This window comes from Dicentrarchus labrax, unplaced genomic scaffold, assembly GCF_905237075.1.
Source record: "Dicentrarchus labrax unplaced genomic scaffold, dlabrax2021, whole genome shotgun sequence".
Lineage (NCBI taxonomy): Eukaryota > Metazoa > Chordata > Actinopteri > Moronidae > Dicentrarchus > Dicentrarchus labrax.
In genome coordinates this window covers 21,791,329-21,815,108 of record NW_026136703.1, presented here as the reverse complement: position 1 = coordinate 21,815,108, position 23,780 = coordinate 21,791,329, and the positions used below count along the sequence as shown (strand labels likewise).

Sequence of the window (23,780 nt, the reverse complement as noted above, 5' to 3'; positions counted from 1 at the left end):
TCCAGGCGTGTTATAAAAACATTGCTTATTTGTCACTGTGCTGAGTGAAAACTGCAAACTGACGTCAGTGAAAGCTAAAATAGAAACATGTCCTTTTTATTTTTACTCTCATTCCCACCAGGCAAAATTGTAGATTTTGTTCCAAAGCACAGATAAAAGAACAACATAATATTTTGAGATGGCTTGTTTGCCTCAGTATGGAGTGAAAAAGGAGGGAATTACCACATGCACTACAGCAAAGTGACACCCCCATTATCACATATCTGCAGGCTCATTGCCCAACAGGAAGAGTGAAGGATAAAGTTTTAAAAAAGGAGAACAGAGAAATAAGCTACAAGAGTAAAGAAAGGAAACTGAAAATGTCTTTTAGGTCCACCTAGTTTAAAAGTCCAGGAAACTAATTATTTTTCAGAGGGAGAGGACTTTTATTTGAAAGAACTAAATAGATTAAAGTACATGTCATTACCAAAAAGTGGAAGTTACCATGTGAGCTACTGTAAACTGATGTTTAAGTCACACTTTTTTCAAACTGTTCAAGACAGAAAACGAGTGAAAGAGTGAAAGAACAGGAAATATGAAAACAGAAAAGCAGAAAAAGGAAACCAATGAAAGGACGGAAAAAAGAAAGAACAAGTAGACAAAACAAGACACAAGGAGAGAAAACAAACTCTTCAGAAACTTGTATTATTGAAAGGAAATGTTTATTAATAAGTCAAACATTACAATACAAAACACACCACCCCTCCATGAGAAAAAAAAAAAAAACGTTAAAAACTTTGTCAAAATCTTCTCAAAACAGCTTAATCAAAATGGTTCGAACACAAGTTAAAGATAAGAAAAATGATATTGATCCCCCCCCCCCCCCACCCATCACCCTGCGCCTCCTCAGGGGCTTCACTTTGCTGCCTGCTGGGCCTGACGGCGAAGCAGCACGTAGATCTTCTCTTTGATCCAGTCCTTGTTGTACGGCTGGTACGTCTGTGTGTCGGCGCGATACCTGAAGCGGCACCAAAAACTACATTCAGGTTCAAATGTTCTCTCAGGCTTCTTTCTTTTGTAATTTGCACACAGAATAGTAATTCACTGTAGGTCAGGCAACACTTTCTCTTTGAGGAAATAATCGACTGAGACACTTTCCTTCTCCCGTTCTCTGTTTGCGTGCCCTTTTCCTTAAGGTAAGGTGAGTCAAGTTCAGCTACTGGGAGCAACAAAAGCACCATGGCTGTGCTCAAGGGCACTCCAGCAGAGTGGTTGTTTGTATACACGGGGGCTTGAACCTCCCACTTGAGTCGCCCAAAAAAAAAAAATTTTTTAAAAATGCTAAATTGAATTGATGAATTGAGGGAGCTTCAGGCAGAGCAAGTTTCATCTGCTCTTACAGCATATTTGCAGCAATGTGGGTTTGTTGTACATCTTCTATATATATATATATATATATATATATATATATATATATATATATATATATATATATATATATATATATATATATATATATATATAAGAAGATGTACAACAAACCTTTGTGACAATAAAAATGGGACCCCCTTAAAAAATGAATTATACAATAAGGGCTTTATCCTAATGCACGCATGTCAACTCAAAATGTCTGTCAGAAAACGCAGAAGAGGTCTTTGTATGGTTGCTTCATGAAGAAGTATTAAGGTTGTGCTGTATCATAATTTTCACTGACAAAAACTATGAAAACATGAAATGTTTTGTGGTCTGTACCAAACAAATGTGTATTCTTCCATCTGGAGAACAGGATTTGTAGGTCAGGGCGTCTCTGCAGCACTACAGTACTTCATTATAATACTGTTGTGCCACACGTTTGGAAAAACTGCAGCTTCTGTGATTTGGATATTGCACCATACTGCCATAATATGTCGATTAATTGTGCAGCCCTACTCTATATGCCAATTACAGATTCCCACCATCTTGTGGTTTGAGTGGATTCTGGCTATTTCCCAAACTGGCCAACAGCTCAGGAGTAACTCCACGTGAAGTCACACTCACAGCTTTGGAGGCACTTCTAGAGGGAGGCCGTAAATAAACAGGTAAACTGTGGGACGCACGCAGCCGTTACCGTGGATACTGATAAACACGCAGCTCACTTTGCTGTCATGTGTCATTTCCCTGCAACCACCTCAAACAGTGTAGGTTTTATATATATATATATATATTTTAGTTATGCATGCATCTAAAATATTTTTCTGATTTTAGTAGTTTAGTAGGACAGTGGAACAAAGATTAGTCCTATATTCATAGATTTAATTTAGTATAGAGATCTCACTTTTCATTTTACAGCACGTCTGCTCCTTTTTAAGAGTACTCGATGACTGTGAAATTCATTTCCACTCCTCACTCACTCACTAACCCTAACCGGTTTGGGACGGCACTCAGCGTAGTGAATCCTCCATATGGAAGTGCAAACAGAAGGCTAGGTATTTGTACTATACTTACTTGCAGAGTGCAACCAAAGTGATCAGATCGAGAGTCGCCTCTTGACACTAAATGTTTCAACATACATAAAATATGAGTTTGTTTCCTCGTCAAACTTACACCAAACAGCTGAGGTCAGCCAGGTCATCGATGAAGTCAAACAGCTGGCTGATGTCGTACGTTATGGACGGACTGTTGGGATTCATTCTCTTTAAATGTTCCTCGTACATCTTACACACACCTGCGCAGGAGACAGACACACACACACAATCATCTACATGAGTTGGAGAAAAAAAACAAAAAGACAAATACAATGCAAAAGAAAGACATTATACTTATACTTGCACTGTATATTGTCAACTAAATGTCTGACAAATATAGTTATAACCATATTTCCCACTAGATTATGGTCTAATCATATCAAAATAAACATTATTTGGGTTTTCAACTTAAGAATCTATAATGGGTATAACAAATAATTACATCTCTAGGTGTTTCCTATCATTTTTTCTGCGATTTGGTAACTCTCTGAGTTTCTGTCTGGGTTAATCTTTCATGTTACATGTGCTTTACAGCTAATTCTACAGCGAGACACCAATATCTTTCAAATACTACCATGTTCGCAATATTTGTTTAAAATAACTGTTATTGTTATGTACTTTATAAGTGTAGCTGTCTTACCCAGACCAACAGCACACACGTCAACAGTGAATATAAACAGATACAACTTATATATTTACCGATGCAGACTCAAATTAGATTTAATTTTTTAAAATGGAAATGTCCCCAGATTCAACTCAATAACACTGCCATCGTGACTTTTACCCCATGGGGCCTTTTTGCCATCACATTTAAACAAAGTCCCGGAGGATGCGGGGGAGAACAGCTACAGGTAAGCGAAAGAGGAGTGGAAATGTCTTCGCATGTCGCTGTAGGAGTGTACCAGTACGTCATTACAACAGGGCACAAACACATCATCGGCTTACCTTCCATACACTCGTTCACAGACTCATAATCGGCGTATGTCCTTCCCTCTGGCCTCTTGGTGGGCTGCACCAGCAGGATGGTGTGGGACTGAAAAACCAGACACGTGTTGTTAAGATTGTGGTTTGAATATTCAGTTCGATGTCTGAAGCAGATAGATAGATACTTCATTTATCCCGAGATGTGCAGCCTTGCTTTTGTGTCGTTAATATTGTTTTTGAACTGAATAAGTTGAGGTTTTTACAGGCTTTAACTCATTTTAAAGACATTGCTTTGAGCTCTGATATTTAACTAATGATGGAGGGGGGGGGGAAGAAACATGATGTTTGAGGTCTTACAGAGGAATAATAGTCAAGAGGAGTCCAATTTATTAGTGAAATGTGGTCCTGTTAACACGTCTGTTTGTGTACGACAATAGTATGCAGCCATTAAACACACACAAACTGTATTTTCCGACATATTTTGTGATTTAAGACTCAAAGACAGAGCACACACCTGAGCCTACAGCTGACTCTTCAGGTGCATTAGCTTCGTTAGACAACACTGACTTTAAGCGTCGGGAAAGCACTGCTGACTGAGGAGCTGGTTAGGCAGTAAATCTGCGCTGTATTTGTCCCGAGTCAGTCAGAGAGCTTCACTGCAGCTGCTCAAGTACCTTCCTCCTCCTCCTCCTCCTCCTCCTCCTCCTCTTCCTCCACATGCTAACGTTAGCACAGAAGCCTGCAGCCTCATTAAAACACCTTGTTTTTTTTTACTGAAATGTGACACACTGCGTTGCCTAGTGACTGTCTACCTTCAAACACAAACACATACACTCGGATTATTGTAACACGACGTACTAACCATGTTTTTAAGGAGGTTTTTTTTTTTTTTTTTTCCTGGATCCTTGCCTCTTCTCGAAGCTCTGACGAGTCGACCTTTGACACCGGAAGAAGAACTCGACAACGCCTCCGCTGTTTTAGCGTCTAACGGTTCTGGTGTGTCGTTAATTTTAGTCTGATGTTGGTGTTTTTTTAAAAATAAAAACAAAAACTAACATTTGCTGGACAGAAATAAAAACAATGAAAAAAATGAATTATATTATTATAGCGTAAAAAAAAAAAATAAATAAAAAAAAAAATAAAAACGTCGTTTTGATCCTGAACGCGCGAGAGCAGGAAGTAGCTTTTTTTTTTTTTTTTTTTTTAACACCAACGACCGGAAGTTCAGCGCGAAGACAGGAACAACAAAGAAGAGAGAAAGTGCCCGGGCTTTAAACATACTTGGGAACACCTTAACGAAAACAAAACAAAAAACAAGGAAACTAACTATTGTTCGCAGTAGGTACGTCTCATCCTTTCACACCCGCTGTTCGGGAACTATAACCTATCGAAGCTGTGTCAGTGATGTCGCGGCCGCTGCCTGCTCCGCCGTTAAGGCATTATTGGCTAACTAGCCTTTGATAAAATCCCTCTTTCTCTCTCTCTCTGTGTGTGTTTGTGTGTTTGTGTTGGATAATTAACGATACCACTCACTGGTGTTTTGAGTAATTAGCAATTAACGAGAGCGAGAAGTCACATTTAACCATCAGCTGTTGTATTGGTTTCTGATTTACCGGCGTTTAATCAGTAACGTGAACGTAGCATTCCCATTGGAGGGAAGCATTAAAATCTGACTTTTAATTCAGTATTTGTCTCTGTAATGTCCACGGGTTGATTCATAATGGTCCATTTTAAGCACCATATCAACACAGTTAGTCACACAATGTTTTAAAGTCTACCTTTTTTTATATATATTTATAGATTTAAGTCCGTGTGTAACTCTGTTGTAAGAGCTGGGAGAGCCACAGTCTTTGTTCTGTACATTTTTAAAGTTCAGTCAAATCTAATATTAGTCTTCAGCAGTGGGTATTTCCTAAAAGTTCAGCAAGGAAACACAAAGAGGGAATTTTATAGTGGGTGACTCAAGGAGGAGATCACTTTATATGGACAGAAGCAATCATTACAGTGACTAGTAATGTGTAATGAATGTATGGGTATGCATTAAGTCCTATCCTAATAACATGATTGATGATTGACAGGTTAACATGGATTATTATCAACAGACTTCTGCCCCCTTTTTTCTGTCTGTCAATTTAATTTCCAACAACTTTTATAGAAAACCTCCAGAATAAGATGCTCTCTCTCTCTCTCGCTCTCTGTTTTCTGGGTTTTTAAAATCAAATCTTTACAATCCGTACAGCATATCTGTCTTTACCACATCAATTTGAGTCAATGTCGTGTGGCTGATTTGCCTTCATCACACCCATTTTCTGTCACTAACATAATATTGTCTCCTATTCTCTTTCATCAGGGCAAAAGAATTTGGTTTGCATGTGAGGACAAGTGTCTGCCCGAGCCACGAGCCAACCATGGCGAACAATACAGAGGATATTGAAAACAATATGGTCAGTATGAAAGAATGTGTCGCGGCTACTCCAACACTTTATCTGTCTCTCTCTGTCCGTGCTGATGTACTGGCTACTGATTAGCAAACAGCTTTAACTTTGTGCGACCCAGTGTTTCCGTGTCAAAGTCAGTGATGACCGAGACATCGCTGTGGAGGAGTTTGAGTCTGGTGACTCTGGTTTCTTTCTGGCCTTTCATACAATAAATGCTGATTATGAGTGGTTGTGTTCTGATAAGGAAAGATGTTAGACACTAGGATCGTGAATGTCAGCGTGCTACTTTGCTGTCCGCATTTGGCTCTTACTGTAAATATAGGTGTGGCCTTCCTAGTTCAATCAAGAAGTCAAAGTCCCCCTTTACTGTCGCAGTCCACTTATAACCCTAATAAGTCCCGACAAATGTTTTTATTTACCCTGTAACAGCTGAGCATGTACATTACAACAGTATTTCTCAGTCTTGTGGAACCACAAAACATGTAATTTATGTCTTAAACGGCGTGTTGTGCTCAGTCAGGCCAGTATGATGTAATCCATGAGGTCAGACAGCTGAGTCAGGTCAGTGTGGTTACAGTATTACAGCCCTAAGGTTAATACAGCACACATTCGGTAAATTATATCGCTGCGTCTCTTGTGTCCATGGGACCAACATCGGCCTTATTCCCACGACTGAGAAACAATGCGGTGTACTGTACCACACATTGAGGTCAGGCGGCCTGTTTTAAGAGCGGTGGCAGCTTTCACTACGCAGAACAGTCTCTGGAGATGCCTCCTGACTTATTTTCTGTGTGTACCCCGGTGAGATTGCTTCATGTCTGTGCTGCCGCATGTCTTGACTCGCATGGCAGCCTGACAGCTTTAGTTCACACAGTCTCCTCGATTTGCCTTTTTTTTTTATTTTGTCCTGACGGGATAGCTCCTCAGGGTGAGTGGGAAGGCAGCGCAGCAATGTTATCCTTGGAGGAACTGGTCTAGTGAGCGTAAGTGTGCCACTTAAGCTTTGAAATGCAAACACAGGGTCAGCCTGATAACTGTTTGCTGTAGTGTTTGTCCAATTTATTGCCAGTAGAAACAAATAAGACTGTTTTATCTGATGTTATGATGGTCTTGTTGATCTGTGTTGATCCAGAACTTCTACAGAGACATCGGAGAGGAATGATTGATTTATGTGGCAAATTATGGGGTCTGGTTTTTCAAGGAATCTCTGGTTTCTCGAGTTCACATGGTTTTAAAAAAAATATATAATTTATGGACAAGATTGAAATAGGTGTAATTTGAGTTTGGGGCCTTTTTCAAAAAAAGCTGGCACTGCAAATACTGCTTACATGCAGATGGCAAATTGTGCCAACATCATATTTCACAGATGATTGCTGCTTGCTATTTTCTTTTTTTATGTTTATATTTCATTTTATGAGATAATTCATGGTAGGGAGTGACAGGAAATGAACACAGACACTGTATCTTACCAGATCTCTTCCATCAGAATATCCTGAAATCTTTCATAGTTAACCACTGACTGAACCACACCTAGGAGGAATATTTGATTAACAGGCATGTTCTTGTTGATTCTGAGAAAATCCCTGTTACTGTTTCTGCTCTGTCTGCATGTTGTGCATTGTTCGTCTGTATGTACATATAAGGTGTGTTATTATATAGAAATATTATATTTAATCTATCCCTACACAAATATTGTACCAATTCTTGTACATTGAGCATACTTACAAACTAAAGTGAGTCTTCTCCCATACCCAAAGGACCAACAGGAGACCAATGTGGCCCCTGAACCCACCCAGCAGCCACAGGAGGCTGCAGTGACCAGAGCGCGGTCCAGAGGAGGCTCAGGAGGAGGCGACGGTGGAGGTAGCAATGGCAGTGGACCGGAGCAGAACGGGCAGCCCCCCGCCGCTCGTGCTCCACGTGTGGTGGAGACCGAGGAGGACGAGGACGAGGAGCTGACCTTGAAATACGGGGCCAAGCACGTCATCATGCTGTTTGTTCCCGTGACCCTCTGCATGGTGGTTGTCGTGGCAACCATAAAGTCTGTCAGCTTCTACACCCAGAACGACGGGCAGAGATTGTGAGTGCTGTGACTCTTATCGGACAGATTGCGGTAGACGGGGGGGGGGAGATCGGACTTGTGCCAGCTCCAGAGCTCATTACCTCTGGTGTTTGAATGAGATGCAACAAGGCTGCAGTGCCACTAGGTGGAGTTGATGCAATATGTATACGATACCTACATAGTTTGAATACCAAGATAGTACTGTAATTGCATAAGATCATTAAGTAAGAGTCTGAATCTGGCTCAGGGCGCATAAACCTAACATTTTAAATCTTTAGCTCCTATCCAGAGCAATTTAACGCCCTGAAATAGCAGTAAGCTTAGCTCACTAACACTGAGGGTAATCAGCTGTAATAAGAGCCACAGTGAAAGCCACCTCACACAGACAATATATGAAAAAATATCTAAAATAATAATAATAATATCTAAAATGTTATGATACCGTGAGATAGACAAAATCCTCTTTTCTTTGTTGTATTTATTATATTCTATTTGCTGTTTGACTAAGACGTGTGCTTGAAATGTCGCTCCCAGGATCTACACACCGTTCCCAGAAGACACAGACACGGTAGGACAGCGAGCCCTCAACTCCATCCTGAACGCCACCATCATGATCACTGTGATCATCGTCATGACTTTGGTGCTGGTGCTGTTGTACAAGTACCGCTGCTACAAGGTGCGTGCTACAACATGCCACATCACACATGCATCAGTAATTCCATTCACTGCAGACCTGAGGTGACTAATATAACAGTGTTTGCTTGCACTAGGTTTAAATAGGCTTTTCACAGCAGATATATGACTTGTCATAGTAGGGAAAGCACAGGTGTTGTTATTACAATATCAATGGGTCCGTTTAATTCAAGTGTTCTAGTACAGTGTTTCTCAAATGGGGGTACTTTGGAGTACTGCAGGGGGTACGTGAGATTGTTTCATGTTATTTTAAAAGATATCAGTCATGCATAATTCTTAAAACCGTTCAGTAAACCACATTTTTATTCAATATTCCCTTTTTCAGTGTAATCTTAAACTGCTGGAAGCAACAAACACAATAACAACCACAAGGATGTTTGTTCACTGTGAGCGGGAAGACAGTTTTGGTATTGACCGACAGATGAGAATCAAGAAAATTGATTCGTGGTTGAAGCGTAGCAGCAATACGACTGAAAACACGGAGAAGGAAGTGAAAGGAAGAGCCAACAAAAGACTGTCAGTGTCAGGAAGAATATGCTTTAATAGGGTTTACCTCAGTGAGTTGCAGCCCTCTCAAGGCTTTGTGCTTTTACAGTTACAAGGTTGTTGTTGTAATAAATCAGTAACTGCTAGTGCAGGGTTGTATTGTACCTTTTTTATGTATGTTTTTTCTACCAAAAATGTTTTGTCATGGGGTCTTTGCGGGAAAATATATTTGAAAAGAGGGTACATTATTAAAAAAAGTTGCTCTAGTAAGCACACATGTGAGCAGGGAGTGGTTTCAAACACAGCCACGGTGTTTCATTTCATCATTAGACCTATTAGATGGAGTTATGCTGGACTCCATGTACTAATAGACCCATTTTCACAGGGGACTTTTCGACTTGCCGAGCGCAGGTGTACCTACTATTGAAATGGCTTTGTTCCATTTAGGTGTGCCAGTTCCCAACCCCCTGTTCTCTGCTGTTCTTTCTGCATGCTGGCACACGGTCATGGCTCAAAGGGACACATTATTCTAACAGAGCTATTGCTAATGTTATTAGGTGTGTTTTAAGTGTTTCTGCCTAAGGAGGTGCAGCACAGTAAAACCGAGATCTGCACTGTCCTGAGAGCAGGTTAATCAGGCAAAAGATGCACTGTAGGGGCTTTTAAAATAATAGCTGTTTAAATATTTAATGATTCACATCTCAAACTCACTGAGCTCTTGTTTAAACCAAACAGCTGAAGCAGCAGACAGGTGGGCACATAATGGGTTTTCACATTTTCCAAACTCCAACAAATTGTTTTGTCCTCTGTTGTAACCCCACCCAGCCTGGTCGTCCAGGTAGTTTAAAACAAACACTAGTAAGCAACAAGTATTTACATGTATTTGTGGAAACAGTGTTGTACGTTGAACCCACGACTCTGATCTTTGCCTCCACAGGTGATTGAAGGCTGGCTCTTCCTCTCCTCCCTCCTCCTGCTGTTCTTCTTCTCCTACATCTACCTCAAGTAAGCCACGCCCCTCAACATTTTATCTTGATTTTCCATGGTTCCCGTACGCGTCATGTTGTCAAATCCTTTACACTGACAGATTGGTATTTCTGTCCTGTCTCTGCTCCGTCCACCAGAGAGGTTTTTAAGACCTACAATGTGGCCATGGACTTCCTCACTCTGGCGCTAATAATTTGGAACTTCGGAGTGGTGGGCATGATGTGTATTCACTGGAAAGGACCGCTGCGGCTCCAGCAGGCCTACCTCATCATGATCAGCGCCCTCATGGCCCTGGTTTTCATCAAGTACCTGCCAGAGTGGACCGCCTGGCTCATATTAGCCGTTATATCTGTCTACGGTAAATCCTCCTCGCTCTCTTGACCTCTGTGTACTTTTAGGGAAGAAAGATGAAGCTTTTCCTCAACCTTTGAAGATTTCGTGCACCAGCATTCAGTCATCTGGTTCCTTTTTTAGTGCTTGAGGAAGAAAAGGGAAAAATTTAAAATGTGTTCAATACAACATTATGCACAATCATAAAAAGGAAGCTAAACTTTTAACATAAACACTATTTTAAAGTTAAATCATTGGCGTCTTAAAAGGAAGGATGTGTCTCAAGAGCTGAAACATTTACACAAAATATTGAAGGACGTGTGTTGAAAGACAAATCTGTGAGAAAAGGAAGTCTGGGGGTAGACAAAGTCGAAAGCTGAACTTAAAACTGCCAACATGCGAGCAGAACGTGGTTGCACAATTTGTCAAAAAAATGATGATATTTTTCTCTTGACACACCTGAAAGGGGTCGAGATAGATTAGCTATGAGTCATACAGGCACTCTGGCTACTTCCTTACCGTTCAAGTAGTAAATAATTTATACACTTGCCAAAACAAGACTTTATAGGTCAATAAAAGGGAAGATTTCCCACACGTCCTGGAATACAGGGAATTCTATAAATATAGAATATAGTGTTCCAGTCAGGGAAACACCTGGAAATTGATTTAAATGAAATAATCTCTGTTGTGCTGATTTTATTTAAAATTGTATTTCAGCCCCTCAATCAGATTGCCTTCATAAACGTAGGTGCATATTTTGTTTGAAACTGGACAGTTCACTTTAAATGGGGTTAACCAGACGTGGCCTTGTCAGTCTAACTGTTCACACCAGACGCAGAGTGGAACGGACTTGCAGTAATCTTGAGAACCTGAGACACATCCTGTATTGTTAAAAAATGAGACATAAAACTGAAGTAAACTATATGACTGTGAGCAAGTGTTTGTCTGTGTGGAACCCTGAAGGCACATTAAGGTTGCTGTCACTGGTGTGTAAATCAACGGCTTGTTTCTGAATTATTTTGTCTATTTTTGTCTCTTCTGTCGAAGAAGATGCACACAGGCCATCAGGGAGAAAGATGGAGTATATCCAACATATGTTTCACTGCAGGAGTTTCTGGTTTGTGTGACAGTGACAGTTTTTGTTTCTGTTAAGTTCCTCTTTCAAGAAGAAACCTTTAACTGGCATGTGTGTTTTGGGGGCTGTTAATGGGCTCTGTATTTTTTTTTGCAGTGATAACCACCCAGAGCCAGAAACTGTGTACTTTCACTTTAGTCTCTGCCTCTTGTTATCAGAGATGTCATGTCAGGGTGCTGTTTTTGGTCTTTCACAGAGCCCTTTGTTTGGTGGCTAACATCACTTGTCTGGCCTCTTTCTTCTTCCCTCTATCCTCTCTCAGATCTGTTAGCGGTGCTCTGTCCCAAAGGGCCTCTGAGGATCCTGGTGGAGACGGCTCAGGAGAGGAACGAACCCATCTTTCCAGCTCTCATCTACTCTTGTAAGACAGACACTGATTATAAGCATACTTTTTGTTGTAATAAAACAACCAGTTTCAAAAGGAATTGCAGATAAATCTATTATTCTATTACATGCTTTAGATATATGCCACCTTAATGGTCATTTAAACATTCAGTCAGGCCTTTCTTTTAACTTTTTTCAGTGCTAAAAATTGTCTACAAGTTCTACATCAACTTGTGCTTCAAATCTGACTTCTTTTCTGTACTTCTTAAAGTGACACTAAATCTATTTTTAGTGCTTTGACTTCAGCCCCTTTTAGAATTATTACTTTAAATGACTCTTAAACCCTTTTCAGCACATTCACTTTAACGAAACTTTGTCTCTCAGCACTTTCACTTCAACTGGCTCTTCAGCTCCTTTCAGTGCTCACAAATCAACTGAAATGTAAACTTTTTTTCAGCACTTTTTACTTAAACTGTCGTCCCTTAAACTTCTGGTGCATCCATTAATTTAATCTAACTTAAACTGCCACTTAAACTTAGTTCAGTGCTTCTGTTTCAGCTCCCCATTTAACTCCTTTTAGTACTACAGCATAGAAAATACACATCAAAATCTTCAAAGAATCCACATTTTAAGGCATTTAAATTTCTATTTTATCTTGGATTGGACACAAATCTTGACACCTTAATATTTTGACTCTCTGACTCCTTCCCCAGCTACAATGGTGTGGCTCGTCAACATGGCCGACACTGACAGGCCGAAAAGGAACTCGACAGAAGCAGCATCACCTCAACAAGAGGCTCCAGAAGGTGAGCGGGGCGGTCAGAAGTGTTTGCTCCAAGTGATTGAGTGATGTTTAATCTAGTGGTTACCCTTCAAACAGTGCGCTTGTTGTTTAGTCTGCCTGTTTTCACTCGTCTGCAGCCGTGGCGTCCCCGGCTCCCTCCACTCTGTCACAGGACGACGGAGGCTTCTCCTCCACCTGGGTCAACCAGCAGCAGCACCAGCTGGGGCCGCTCCAGTCCACCGATCAGACCAGACGGGAGATCCAGGAGTTGCCCTCCGCTCGTCCTCCGGTTGAAGACGACGACGAGGAGAGTGAGTGCAGACAGCCGAGTAGACAGTTGTATCCTGGTGTTTAGAAGAGTGTGTGTTGAGGGGTTTTACAGGTGCACTATTCTGAACACTGAAGAAGGCTTTTATTATTGTTGTCGGTGAAGCTTGAGAGCCTGTGCAGTTGCCCAGCATAAACCCTAATGCTTTAATATGCCTCAGGTTATGACAGATCTCTCTGATGGAGTGAATTATCCCTGTGATCATTTGTTTGGGCCTTCCATTTAGTTACATTACAGTAAATGACTCTCTCCTAACCACAATCCACAGAGGAATGGATAATGAAAAATTCATTTCTGCTGTCTATTGTATGACTTATTAAATAGCTCGGCACAGAACCAGACAGATGCCTCCCTTTGTATGAGGAAAGATCTTAGTTGCTTAATTACAGGTTTTAGAGCCTGCTGATGAGCGCGGTGAGAGTGAACCAAAACAGAAAAGGTGCGAGCTGTAAAAGCCAAACAATGAGTTAAATGAACTGAAACGCTTCGTAGAGCTGAGAGAAACTGCAGATTCTGGGTTCTAACTACACATCATTTGATCAATTGTTCATATAGAAATATGGATTATAGCAGCTTTAATATTTTATTGTCTTAACGGAAGCTTTTATCTTTCATATACAGCTGTCTGTCTGTCCTACAATGTATTATATGTACTCTGTAGCTCTGTAATTCTAACTCGTGAATTCCCAGATTGCTTCCTCTCAGTGTGTAATCATCATCTTTCAGTTCCCTCTTCTCCGAACATATAAAACATTTTGGGAATGTTTTTATGTGTACCCTTTTCTGTGAAATTAGTGTGTATTTGAACACGACCTACATGTTTGGCTGCCGACTGTTTTTAGTCAGAGCAGATTAGGAAGCGATTATTCATGGCAATTGCTAGGTTTCATGTCCGCACTTTTCGGGGGGGCCTGCGCTCATTTTCAACATAAAGCTTCGGTAAATATGGGGTCGGAGCTCTTGTTTGTACAGTAATTACAGCTCAGAAAAGATTTCTATGGGGGTTGGAGGGCGTGTGGCTGAAGCGGATTTCGTGTTCGAATTGACTCCACCCTGAATGTGGTGTCCTCCTGTGTTTTCAGGGGGCGTCAAGCTGGGCCTCGGAGACTTCATCTTCTACAGCATGCTGGTGGGAAAGGCCTCGGCCACAGCCAGCGGTGACTGGAACACCACGCTCGCCTGCTTCGTAGCCATCCTCATTGTGAGTGACCACAGCTACTTATTTTGGTGTCATGCTCGAGTCACCCCAACCTCATCTCTGTCTCTCAGCACAATACCTAACCCACTTTATGTGAACCACGTGATTGTATAACAGTTCTTTTTCCCCCCTCAGGGCTGATTTTGTTTGGTACATAAACTTGTGTTTTATTTTGTCTGTGCCCCCGCAGGGCCTGTGTCTGACCCTGCTCCTCCTCGCCATCTTCAAGAAAGCTCTGCCCGCTCTACCCATCTCTATTTTTTTCGGCCTGGTCTTCTACTTCGCCACAGACAACTTGGTACAGCCCTTCATGGACAAGCTGGCGCTACACCAATTCTACATTTAGCAGGACGCTGCCCTGATAACCCTCACCCACATAGCCCTCCGGCCAACAACACGAGAGCGGTCCCTTAACAGCCGGGGAACAAAGGGTGATGCAGGGGCCCCTTCCCGCCTCCACATCCTCTCCTAAGAACTCATGATGACGGGACACAAGTTGTTTTTGTTCTGCCTTTCTTTTTCCGGCGCCAAGGGAGGGTATTCCCCACTACAGCTGTTCTTAAATATTTTATTTCCGTTTTAAACCAAGAAGTGACATTTCTAGCTCGACTTGGGAACTCATCTTCAAATTGTCGATCACCAGTCTCAGGCTCCATCCAAACTGAGAGAAGTTAGTGGGAATATCTGACCTTTTATTTATCCAGGGAGGCTTTACAAGAGCTCCGCCTGCTCCTTTTCAGCAGCGCCCTGCTTGTCATCCACACACATTCATAGCTGGGAGCGGCCCAGTACAACCACAGTCTTCTCCAACCGGGGGTTCTACAGTAGGTGCCTTGCTCAGGGACACCTCTGCCGGTAGCTGTTGAGCGAAGGGACGGTTTCCTGAAATCTTCCTTCAAAGACTTCGATCAGTCGTCTTCATTTTTACGACTCATGAGCTGCCACGCCCCCGCCCCCCCTCACCCCTAAACTAAATCCAAGATTTAAAGAAAAGCCTTCATCGAACTAATGGACACTCTGTGATGATATTGATAATAGATTGGTAAATGTGTAGTTTGATTGTGTTTGAGCTGTCAGTCACCAGACGTGCTTTCCTCACCGCTGTTAAGAATGGTTAATGTGGGTTGTGTTTTTTTCCACTTTAGACACTAAAACCAAAGCTCTGAAGCTGGAGCGATTTACACCCAGAAAGATCGACACCAAACAGGATGTCTTAAACACGTGAATCTTTCCCACGGGGGGGGGGGGGGGGGGTGGGTGAGTGGAAGAATTTATTGTCTGTAGAATTAAAATATGAGTATTATTATGACACTGACTCATCAGAGATTTCACCATGTTTTTCCAGCGTTAATTTTTTTTTTTTTACCTTAAATCACATTTTGAATTCGTAGCCTGCAGAGGGAGGAAAGTTCTCACACACACACACACACACACACACACTGACACACTCACACCTGAGACTTGCCTGCCATGTCAGTCACGTACTGTCAGCCACTGAGCAGTTCTGCTGGAGCGGTTGGAGGTTCAGTGCCTTGCTCAAGGGCATTTCAGTAGTAGTTATTGTTATTGTGGGACAGAAATGTGCTTTTCATTCTCTTCCCTGACTGAGATTTGATTTTGTTTTTTTTTTTTTTTTTCCCAACCTGTCCAGGGATTGTAACCTGTGATCATCTGGTCACAAACTCTGAACCTTTAGGCTATAGCTGCCCTCATGACGCTCGCCTGGTGCTGTCTGGAACTATGCTACATCAAACTAATTATTTCAACTATACACAGATACTGTTGTGGTTTTTTTTCCAAGATATGCAGAAGAGAAACTTTGTACTTTTTGAATCATGGGGGTAAATGTGAACAGGGTTCCTACACAGATCAAGAAAAATCTGAGGTGATAGTGTGAAAACAAAAAGCTTTGACAGAAAGTCTGTGTGTGCATTGAGGGAGTTGTAGATTTAGTTTAATCTGATACTTGAATTTGTGATTTCTTTTTTTGGGAAACATAATCTCCGGTTTACCCGAGCCTTATTTGCTTAACTGGCTATTTTAATCAAGTTTAAAAACAAACCAAAAACTTTAAATCAAGGTCAAAAGAAATAATGATCTTGAATGAAATCCTGAGATGTGTAAGAACCCAAACTCTGCTTCGTCATATGTGAGACAATGCAGACTGATGGAGGAGGCCGAGCCGCACTGATTGCTCTTTTGTTGTCGTTGCACTCAAGATTCATGCTTGCAGAGAAGAAACCAAGAGGGAACAATAAAGTAATATTTGTTCTGAGTCTTTTTTTGTTTCTTTCCCTTTTTATTTTTAGGGAATATGTTGGGTGACTGGCTTTTTTTCTGTCCTTCACATGCATATGTGTGTTATGCAAGGTTATTCAATTCAGATTTTGTTTTTTAATAAATAAAGAAACTTAAAATGCTCTTGTTTTTGTTTGCTTTGTTTGAGGCTGACCGATTCTCAAGTCTCTCATTTGTATTTTTCTCAGTGTGTGCAACCAGTGTGGACCACAATATAGCACTTGTGGTGCTGGTGGTGGTGGTGCTGGTGGTGGTGGTGACTGTGTGGGGCTTTAACTCAGTTTAACTGTAAATCAAAATATGGGTGTGTCCAGTACTAGGAGAGCGCAATGTAACCCCGTTCACAGTTCAGTGGTACAGCGCTGCAGGAAATCAATGAAAGGAGTGAACACCAACTGCAATACACAAATACATTTCAATTAATATTTTTCAAACTTTACTAACTCTCTCTTAAGGATTTTCACAAACTATGTGCTAAAATAAATGCTATACTATTACTAGATTGCATGGTTGCAGACATAAATAATGCAGAGGTAATTCTCTTAAAGAACATTCTTGGTCACGCATGTCCGTCCTAGCAATTTATCATTTGGATCAGTGGTGGAAGACGTTTTTAGATCCTTTACTTAAGTTCAAGGACCAGTAGAACAGTGTAAAAGTACTCCATTACAAGTGCAACGTCTGCATTCAAAACTCTTCTTCAAGGTCCAGTGTGTAACATTTTGGGGAATCTGTTGGCAGAAATGGAATATAATATTCATAGTTATGTTTGTTTTCAAATGAGCTGTTTTAGGGCCTTCTCTTTTATGCAAGTTTCAGGGCAACCGTAGTTTTCCTAAACACTTGGAGGGCTGAGAATTATTCAGATGGTTGCAATCTGCAACTTTACCTCAGTGCTAGATGGCACTATATCCTACACACTGGTCCTTTAGGTAAAAGTATGTAGATATTATCAGCAACATAGGCTAGTATCAAAATTATAATGCATTATTATGCAGCTGAGTGAGGGGCTGCTAGTGTTAGATTATTAGATTATTAGGTTATTACCACTGATGCATTAACTAGTAAAAAGCATTCTAATGTTGCAGATGGAGCTTATTTTATACAGTTTGGTACTTTAATCTACAAATACAAAATGTGCCTCTGAAATGTAGTGGAGTAGAAGTGTGAAAGAGCAGAAAATGGAAATACTCAAGTACAAGTACCTCACAATTGTACTTAAGTACAGCACTTGAGTAAATTAATTTAGTTACATTCCACCTCTGCGTAGTTGACACAACACCGAACAACAGATAAGGCTCTATTGTGTGTGTATTTCTGTAAAACCGCCCTGATCTCTCTTTTCATTCGCCGCCTTCACACAGGGGTCAAAGGTCAGGGGGTAACACCCCTGGAGCTGCTTTTTTACTTCAACGCAGTTACGAAACGCTGTTGTCTGATTCCCAGTGGACAAACCCGCCCGGGGAATTGACGCACAGCATTTTCTGCAGACGGTGGGAACATTGTGGAAATTCCTCGGCGTGCTGGTACACTGGCATCCCGCGCTCGCCATCCCCCTATGCCAACTGGCTGACAGGCGCAGTTGGCACGTCGCCTGGAGCGCTGGACGCATTAGCTGTCACCATGGGGACCGTTTGGCCTTGCTGGTCGGGACAGTGGCACAGTATGGCAGTTTACCCAGAATGTTTAGCCTCATACTGTGACTTACCTAACAAGCCCTCAGCAAGGCCTCATTCTGGCATGTGAGTCCTGCAGCTCGGCTGGTGAACGACTACAGAGTTAATTCCATAAGGCTTCTCTAGCATCTATTCCAGACACCTGTTATGTTCAGATTAGGTTACACCATGCACTTGAAGCTGTTTGGGCTGCTTTCCCAGAAAAGATTAAACCTCCTTCAAGACTTTTCCCGGTGATGAAGAATCCCCATTGAAAGAAATTTGAATCTTCTGTTTCTGTTTTGTTTCTCTCCTTGCAGATGTTAAATTAGACGTCACATTTCTTTGTAGAGCTTTAAGCTTGTTCACTACTAGACTATAGCGTGAATTGAGGTAATCTGCCAATCACTTTCGTCCTCTGTATGGAGGGGACTTAAGCAGGAGACATTGTGGCTGTGTGTCACACTTATGTGCATTAGAGGTTTCCCAGGATAGCTCTGCTAAGGGGATTAGTGTGCAGAGAGGGATATTAAGACTTCAATAATCACTGCAGACAAGCAACAAGCACAGACACTCCACAGCGCAGGACAAAGGACACAAAGCTCTGCCGCAAAGAACAAAAACCCTGCAAAGGTGAATCAACCAACTTCAGAGATGTCTAAGGACAAGCTGGAGGGCCTGGTGAAGCGCATGGAGGAGACGCTCTCGGAGATGGAGCAGCTCAAGATGCACTGCGGGAGGCAGAGCGAGGAGCTGAGCCAGCTGGTGGTGGAGCTCCGGAGGGAGAACCAGGAGCTGGTGGAGAAGTACAACCAGCTTGCTGTGGAGATGAAGGAAGCCAAGGAGATTATAGACCAGCTACAGGACACAAAATATGCCTTTAATGCGAAGGAGAGGCAGGCGCAGAAGCTCAGCCGGCAGCTCTGAAGGCCCCCGAGGAGGAAGGAGAAACATGACTGTAGGTGGACCCAGGTGCAGTGAAACCAGAATCCTGGAGGAGAACAAGACTGGACAAGGCGGATGGGAAAACCAGCTTGTTGCAGAAGATTTCTAAATACTGGGTGGGCATGAGGGCTAGACTGGGCACAGATGTTTTCTTTAACATATAGAAAGTGTGTTTTTTTTCTGTCTGCATATGTGTACATTTTAGGGCATGGATGCAAAGCTTAGTAATTTGAATGTTAGCTTAAATCCTGTGGCTTAGGGCTCCTTTTAAAACCATGGCTAGACTTAATGACCAGGAATCAAAACTGGAGGTCTCTAAGAAATGTGGATGTGGAAAATGTGGAATCTGGTTGAACAAGGGAGAGGGTTTTTCCAAAAGTGGGCAAAGATTGTGCAAAAGACATTGGGCTCATTAGGTTTCTATAATTAAAACAAGAACATGGCCTGGAAGCTATGCTGCGCTGCCCCTGTAAAGGTTTTATTTGGTGACAGGCCCTGGATGTTATTTTTAGTCGTTCAGTGGCCAGAAGAAGTGGGTGGTCACCTGCGTTTGGTCTCTGTAAAGTCAAAGTGTTAAATATACCTGATTATCCCTTCCTGCCCTCAACCTTGTGGGACGTGAAGGCGCCTCCCTCCACACAGGGTCACAGGACGTAGAAAAACAGAAAAGCAAGAAGCAAATGTGGGTGAATGTGTTATTAATGTATACCACCAATAAAGTACTGCTGATGTTCAGTATGTTTAAATCCTCAGCTGAAGGCATCATGTACAACTTTGTGATTTGCAACTCAACCAAAGAGAAAAGATTCTTCCATCTTGGATTGTTTGATTTGGAGGGATTTTTGGAGACATGAAGAAGTGAGAATGAGAAAGAAAAAAGCCAAAACTGGACAAAAGTAAGAAAAAGTAAACAGTTTTGTGCTACAGAAATAAAGATTTTTTATTTTTTAATAATTTTTTGACCCCTCAGAATTATCCTGGGACGCACTGGGTGGTCCAAACCTGCAGGTCGGGAACAAGTCAAATTATTTCCAACCTCAACAACTACAGGAAATGAATGCACATCAATAAACTGATTACAGGTGGACGGCGTAACATTGCAATACGACACTGTGTGTTTGTGAGTGATGGGTCAGAAGATGCACTCGTCAATGAAGAACAGGTCTGCCCTGATGGTGGCGATAGAGGAAAGGTAATTAGGTAACCAAAGTAAACAGGTGTCTTCCTGCTGGAAGAAGTGTTAAGTCAGTCCATATTTGGTCATCGACAACAGATTAATTAAGAAACAAATGAGATCACACAACCTGCTCTCCTTGGAGGAATAATTGGATGAAGGGTTGAGTCCTGCACGTCGCACCTGAAAGTCCATTTAGTAGCAGCTCTGGAGCTTTTGGTCGTATCAGATGCAGATGGAGTTTCAGTTATCAAGAGGAATTGTTTCAGATCTTGTTCATTTAGGTTTAATAGTTCATGGTTCAAGGTTTTTTCTTGACCTTAGAAACAAAATAACCTCACCTCAAAGTTTAGCTGTGATTTACTGAGAAACTGAAGAAGTATTTCCATATGATGCCACTTTAATCCACTATAGTTCACAGGTAAATATTGTACTCCATTACATTTATCTACTTTACAAATTAAGATTCAACATATGAAACATGCCAACATTTGATAAAATGTGCTAAAAAACTGCCCAAAAGTATTTGAAATATTCAAAAATTCTACAATTAAATGCTGCTTTCACGTTAATGCATCAATAATAGTGATATAATAATATTATATGATATTTCTGCATAAGTATGTTTCATTTTGATACATTTTACCAACAATTTCAACACAGGACTTTGACTTGTAATCGTCTATTTTTACAGTGTGGTTTTACTACTTTTACATTGGAGTACTGGAGTGCACAAGGGACAGTACAGAAAATAACTACTTGCATTATGCTGCACAAGCTGTTTGGAGAAACTGGATGGACATGATGCTTTTCAGGAGCTTTAAATAAATGGCAAAGATTTTTTTTTCTATGTGAAGGTTAAGATGAGACTGCAGAAGGTACTCAATTTATGCTTGATGGTCCATTGAACTTAAGTGGCGTTTCAACCAACTTAAGGCCGAGCAGACGCCTAGTTTCCTTCCCTTTAGAAAACCTATGGTTTACCTGTGAAGCGCTTTGATTTTAAACATTTAGACTAAAGCCTGTGAGTCATTCAGTCTGGCCTAAACATGGAAAATGATCCTTCAGTGTAATCAGATAAACAAACATGTGGCTTGAGCGCTTTCTGGGGAGTTAAATCTGTTTTTCTTTGGTTTATTCACATGTGAAGAAAACAATGCCCCCCCTCTCTAGCTGTTCCACACATCCTCTCTGAATGGATCATTGGCCAAAAAAGAAACCAATAAAAATACAAAAAAAATACCATCAAACGTGTAAACAGTAGAAAGTTAGCTTAAGAAGTACACAATACACCCAAGATGTATTTTTACATCAGCCCACAACTACATAACTGGGTTTATATAGCACATTTCATACCCAAGGCAACCCAAAGTGCAAAGTGGGTTGTTGGGATGTTTAGAAAAAAACCTCACCTCCAAACGAGAGGAGAGAGGAGAGAGGAGAGGAGAGGAGCGAGGACAGGAGGTGTGGGGGTATCATTTTTTTTTTTTTTTAAAACATATACTGGCAGAAGTTTAAACACAGCTTTGGTAGTGGCCGAGGCGGTTTCCTCTTTAAAACCAAAAATAATCACTTTTCCATGTTGCTTGGATGCAATTTTAACATGTTCTGGGTGATACAGCAATTAAACTGTCAGATTCCTCTAAGAGCCTTTGTGTTATTGTTTATTTGAGATTAACTTCAGGGGCTGATTTAATTAACCCTAATGTTCTGTTTGAGGTTCTGGAGACTACAGGACCTCTTCCACAGTTCAAAATACACAACAGCGTTTTATTATCTTGATACTTATTTTTTGAGAATTTCTTATAAACACAATTTTAAACTGATGACATGTTTTAAAAAGTCTGTCTCAGAGACAGAGACAGAACTGTAACATATAGTTAAATACAGTGATTGGCGTTGGAAGTTCTTTTTTGTGCTCCCGAAACCCAAATGAGTGGTTTTAAATTTCTGTAACTGGAGTTTTTTAAGAGTTTTGTACATACGAGTTAGACCCCAAACATAAGTAACTTTTTCTGTCTGTAAATAACTTTTTTGGCAAACAGACAAACTATTTATTTGTTCATACATATCCCATATAACAAATATTCCCTTATTTTGGTGTAATAACAATGCTTTATAGTAATTTCCATCATTTGCCACCTTCATCAAATGTGCACGCCCAGTTTGTGGTAAAGGGAGGCGTCTACTAATTGGGTTTTAATATGGTCAGAAGAAAAGACAAAACATTTAAATGGGAAAATCTTTTTGATTTTGTAATTATTCTGGTTATTTTTAGCCCCTCTGACAGCATGGCTCTGGGTGTTACAGTGTCTGTCCATCAGTTTACCACTTTGGTTCAGACTGAAACATCACTGCAACTTGTGGATGGATTTTCTCACTTTGTACAGACATCGTGGCCCCCAGAGGATGAACTACAGTACTTTGGTGATGAAGTTGACATGTTGGTTCTTTATTGAAATATCTCTTTTGACATTAAATAGTAAGTTAATCACATGTGTTACCAATGATACTAATTAAGGTTGCGTTAGTGTAGCAGGTCCTTTCCAGTGAGCCAACATGCACAATAGCAGCAGAAGAACCTTAATTAGCATCATCAGTAACACCTGGGATTATCCTGCTATTTCATGTCAAAATGGCTGCTTGGAAAAAGGTATAGATATTTTCCATCTGATGCCATCATCAGGTAAATGTTTAACTTGTCCAGTACTTGTCTTCTGGACAAATACCTGCAAAACAAACCAGCCTCAGTTGGACTTTGTGTTTTGTGCTAATGTTAGCATGCTGTTAGCATTTTGCTGTATATCAAAGTCTGTTTACAAGTGTTGGGGACTACATAGTATATATATATATACATACTGTATGTATAGTATAGTAGTATATGAGAAAAGAGTTGTATAAAGCCTTCTGTGGCTCCAGAGGGAGCTGCACGAAATCTGATAAATTGCCTCAAGTGATGTCACTTGAGTCAGCATCAGTTGAGGACTACAAGTTTAAAAATGAAAAACAAAATAATGAAATTGGTGGTGTGGAGTTAAAGACGCCTCGCCGTCCTGTTCCAAGTATTTAGGAGAAACTATTGTGGATGTGAAACTTGCAACAAACGTGAAAGGCCCTGATCTTGAGACAGTGTTTTGTCCCTTCTGGGCGACTGTAGAAACATGGCGGTTAAACATGGCGACCTCTGTGAAAGAGGACCAACTTCTTCTGTAATAAAAAACGACTCATTTTACAGTAACGAAAACACAATTATTCTTATTTTCAGGTGATTGTACACTAATGAAAATGATGTTGCATTTCTGACAACAGATCCTAAATGTTACACTGTGGACCTTTAAGTTGAAGCTATAGGAAGTAAATGTCAACAAAACACAAGTGTTAAAGTCCTACTAAACAAACATTCCAGTGAGCTCCTCTTTTCACACAGTAAGGTAACATTTAGGACCCATTTTTAGCTAAAAATAATAACCCTGCTCTCCCATTGGACCCAAAACATTCAAGGGAGATGGCTTTGGAGGATCGCCCTGGTATTACGC

The 23,780-nt window shown here is 41.0% G+C and overlaps 2 protein-coding genes across 3 annotated transcripts; one reads left to right on the top strand and one right to left on the bottom strand.

Moving 5' to 3' along the window:
- Nucleotides 1-679: 679 nt before the first annotated feature.
- LOC127361514 (enhancer of rudimentary homolog) lies at nt 680-4,409 on the bottom strand. The gene is made up of 4 exons (XM_051396210.1): nt 4,270-4,409; nt 3,429-3,516; nt 2,563-2,683; nt 680-997 (listed from the first exon to the last, which is right to left on the bottom strand). The coding sequence occupies exons 1-4, from the start codon at nt 4,270-4,272 to the stop codon at nt 895-897; spliced, it is 315 nt and encodes a 104-aa protein (XP_051252170.1). The 5' UTR covers nt 4,273-4,409; the 3' UTR covers nt 680-894.
- A 189-nt stretch (nt 4,410-4,598) lies between these two features.
- On the top strand, nt 4,599-16,592 carry psen1 (presenilin 1). Of its 2 annotated transcripts, none has more exons than XM_051396207.1 (11): nt 4,599-4,749; nt 5,758-5,851; nt 7,603-7,925; nt 8,442-8,583; nt 10,024-10,091; nt 10,211-10,431; nt 11,801-11,899; nt 12,576-12,668; nt 12,784-12,957; nt 14,057-14,175; nt 14,363-16,592. In XM_051396207.1, exons 2-11 carry the CDS (start codon nt 5,816-5,818, stop codon nt 14,516-14,518), a joined length of 1,431 nt encoding a protein of 476 aa, XP_051252167.1. In that variant the 5' UTR covers nt 4,599-4,749; nt 5,758-5,815; the 3' UTR covers nt 14,519-16,592. The 2 variants fall into 2 exon arrangements, with proteins under 2 accessions (XP_051252167.1, XP_051252168.1); XM_051396208.1 differs by having other exon boundaries at nt 4,606-4,745.
- The last annotated feature ends 7,188 nt before the right edge of the window (nt 16,593-23,780 follow it).

Bases quoted from the DNA above. Each gene is read 5' to 3' on its own strand.
- LOC127361514 (XM_051396210.1), bottom strand. The intron at 2,684-3,428 runs GTAAGCCGATGA...TCTCCTGCGCAG, and splicing joins TGTGAACGAGTGTATGGAAG to GTGTGTGTAAGATGTACGAG. The intron at 998-2,562 runs GTAAGTTTGACG...GTGCCGCTTCAG, and splicing joins GCTGACCTCAGCTGTTTGGT to GTATCGCGCCGACACACAGA.
- psen1 (XM_051396207.1), top strand. From the start codon at position 5,816: ATGGCGAACAATACAGAGGATATTGAAAACAATATG. The intron at 10,092-10,210 runs GTAAGCCACGCC...TCCGTCCACCAG, and splicing joins TTCTCCTACATCTACCTCAA to AGAGGTTTTTAAGACCTACA. The intron at 10,432-11,800 runs GTAAATCCTCCT...ATCCTCTCTCAG, and splicing joins AGCCGTTATATCTGTCTACG to ATCTGTTAGCGGTGCTCTGT.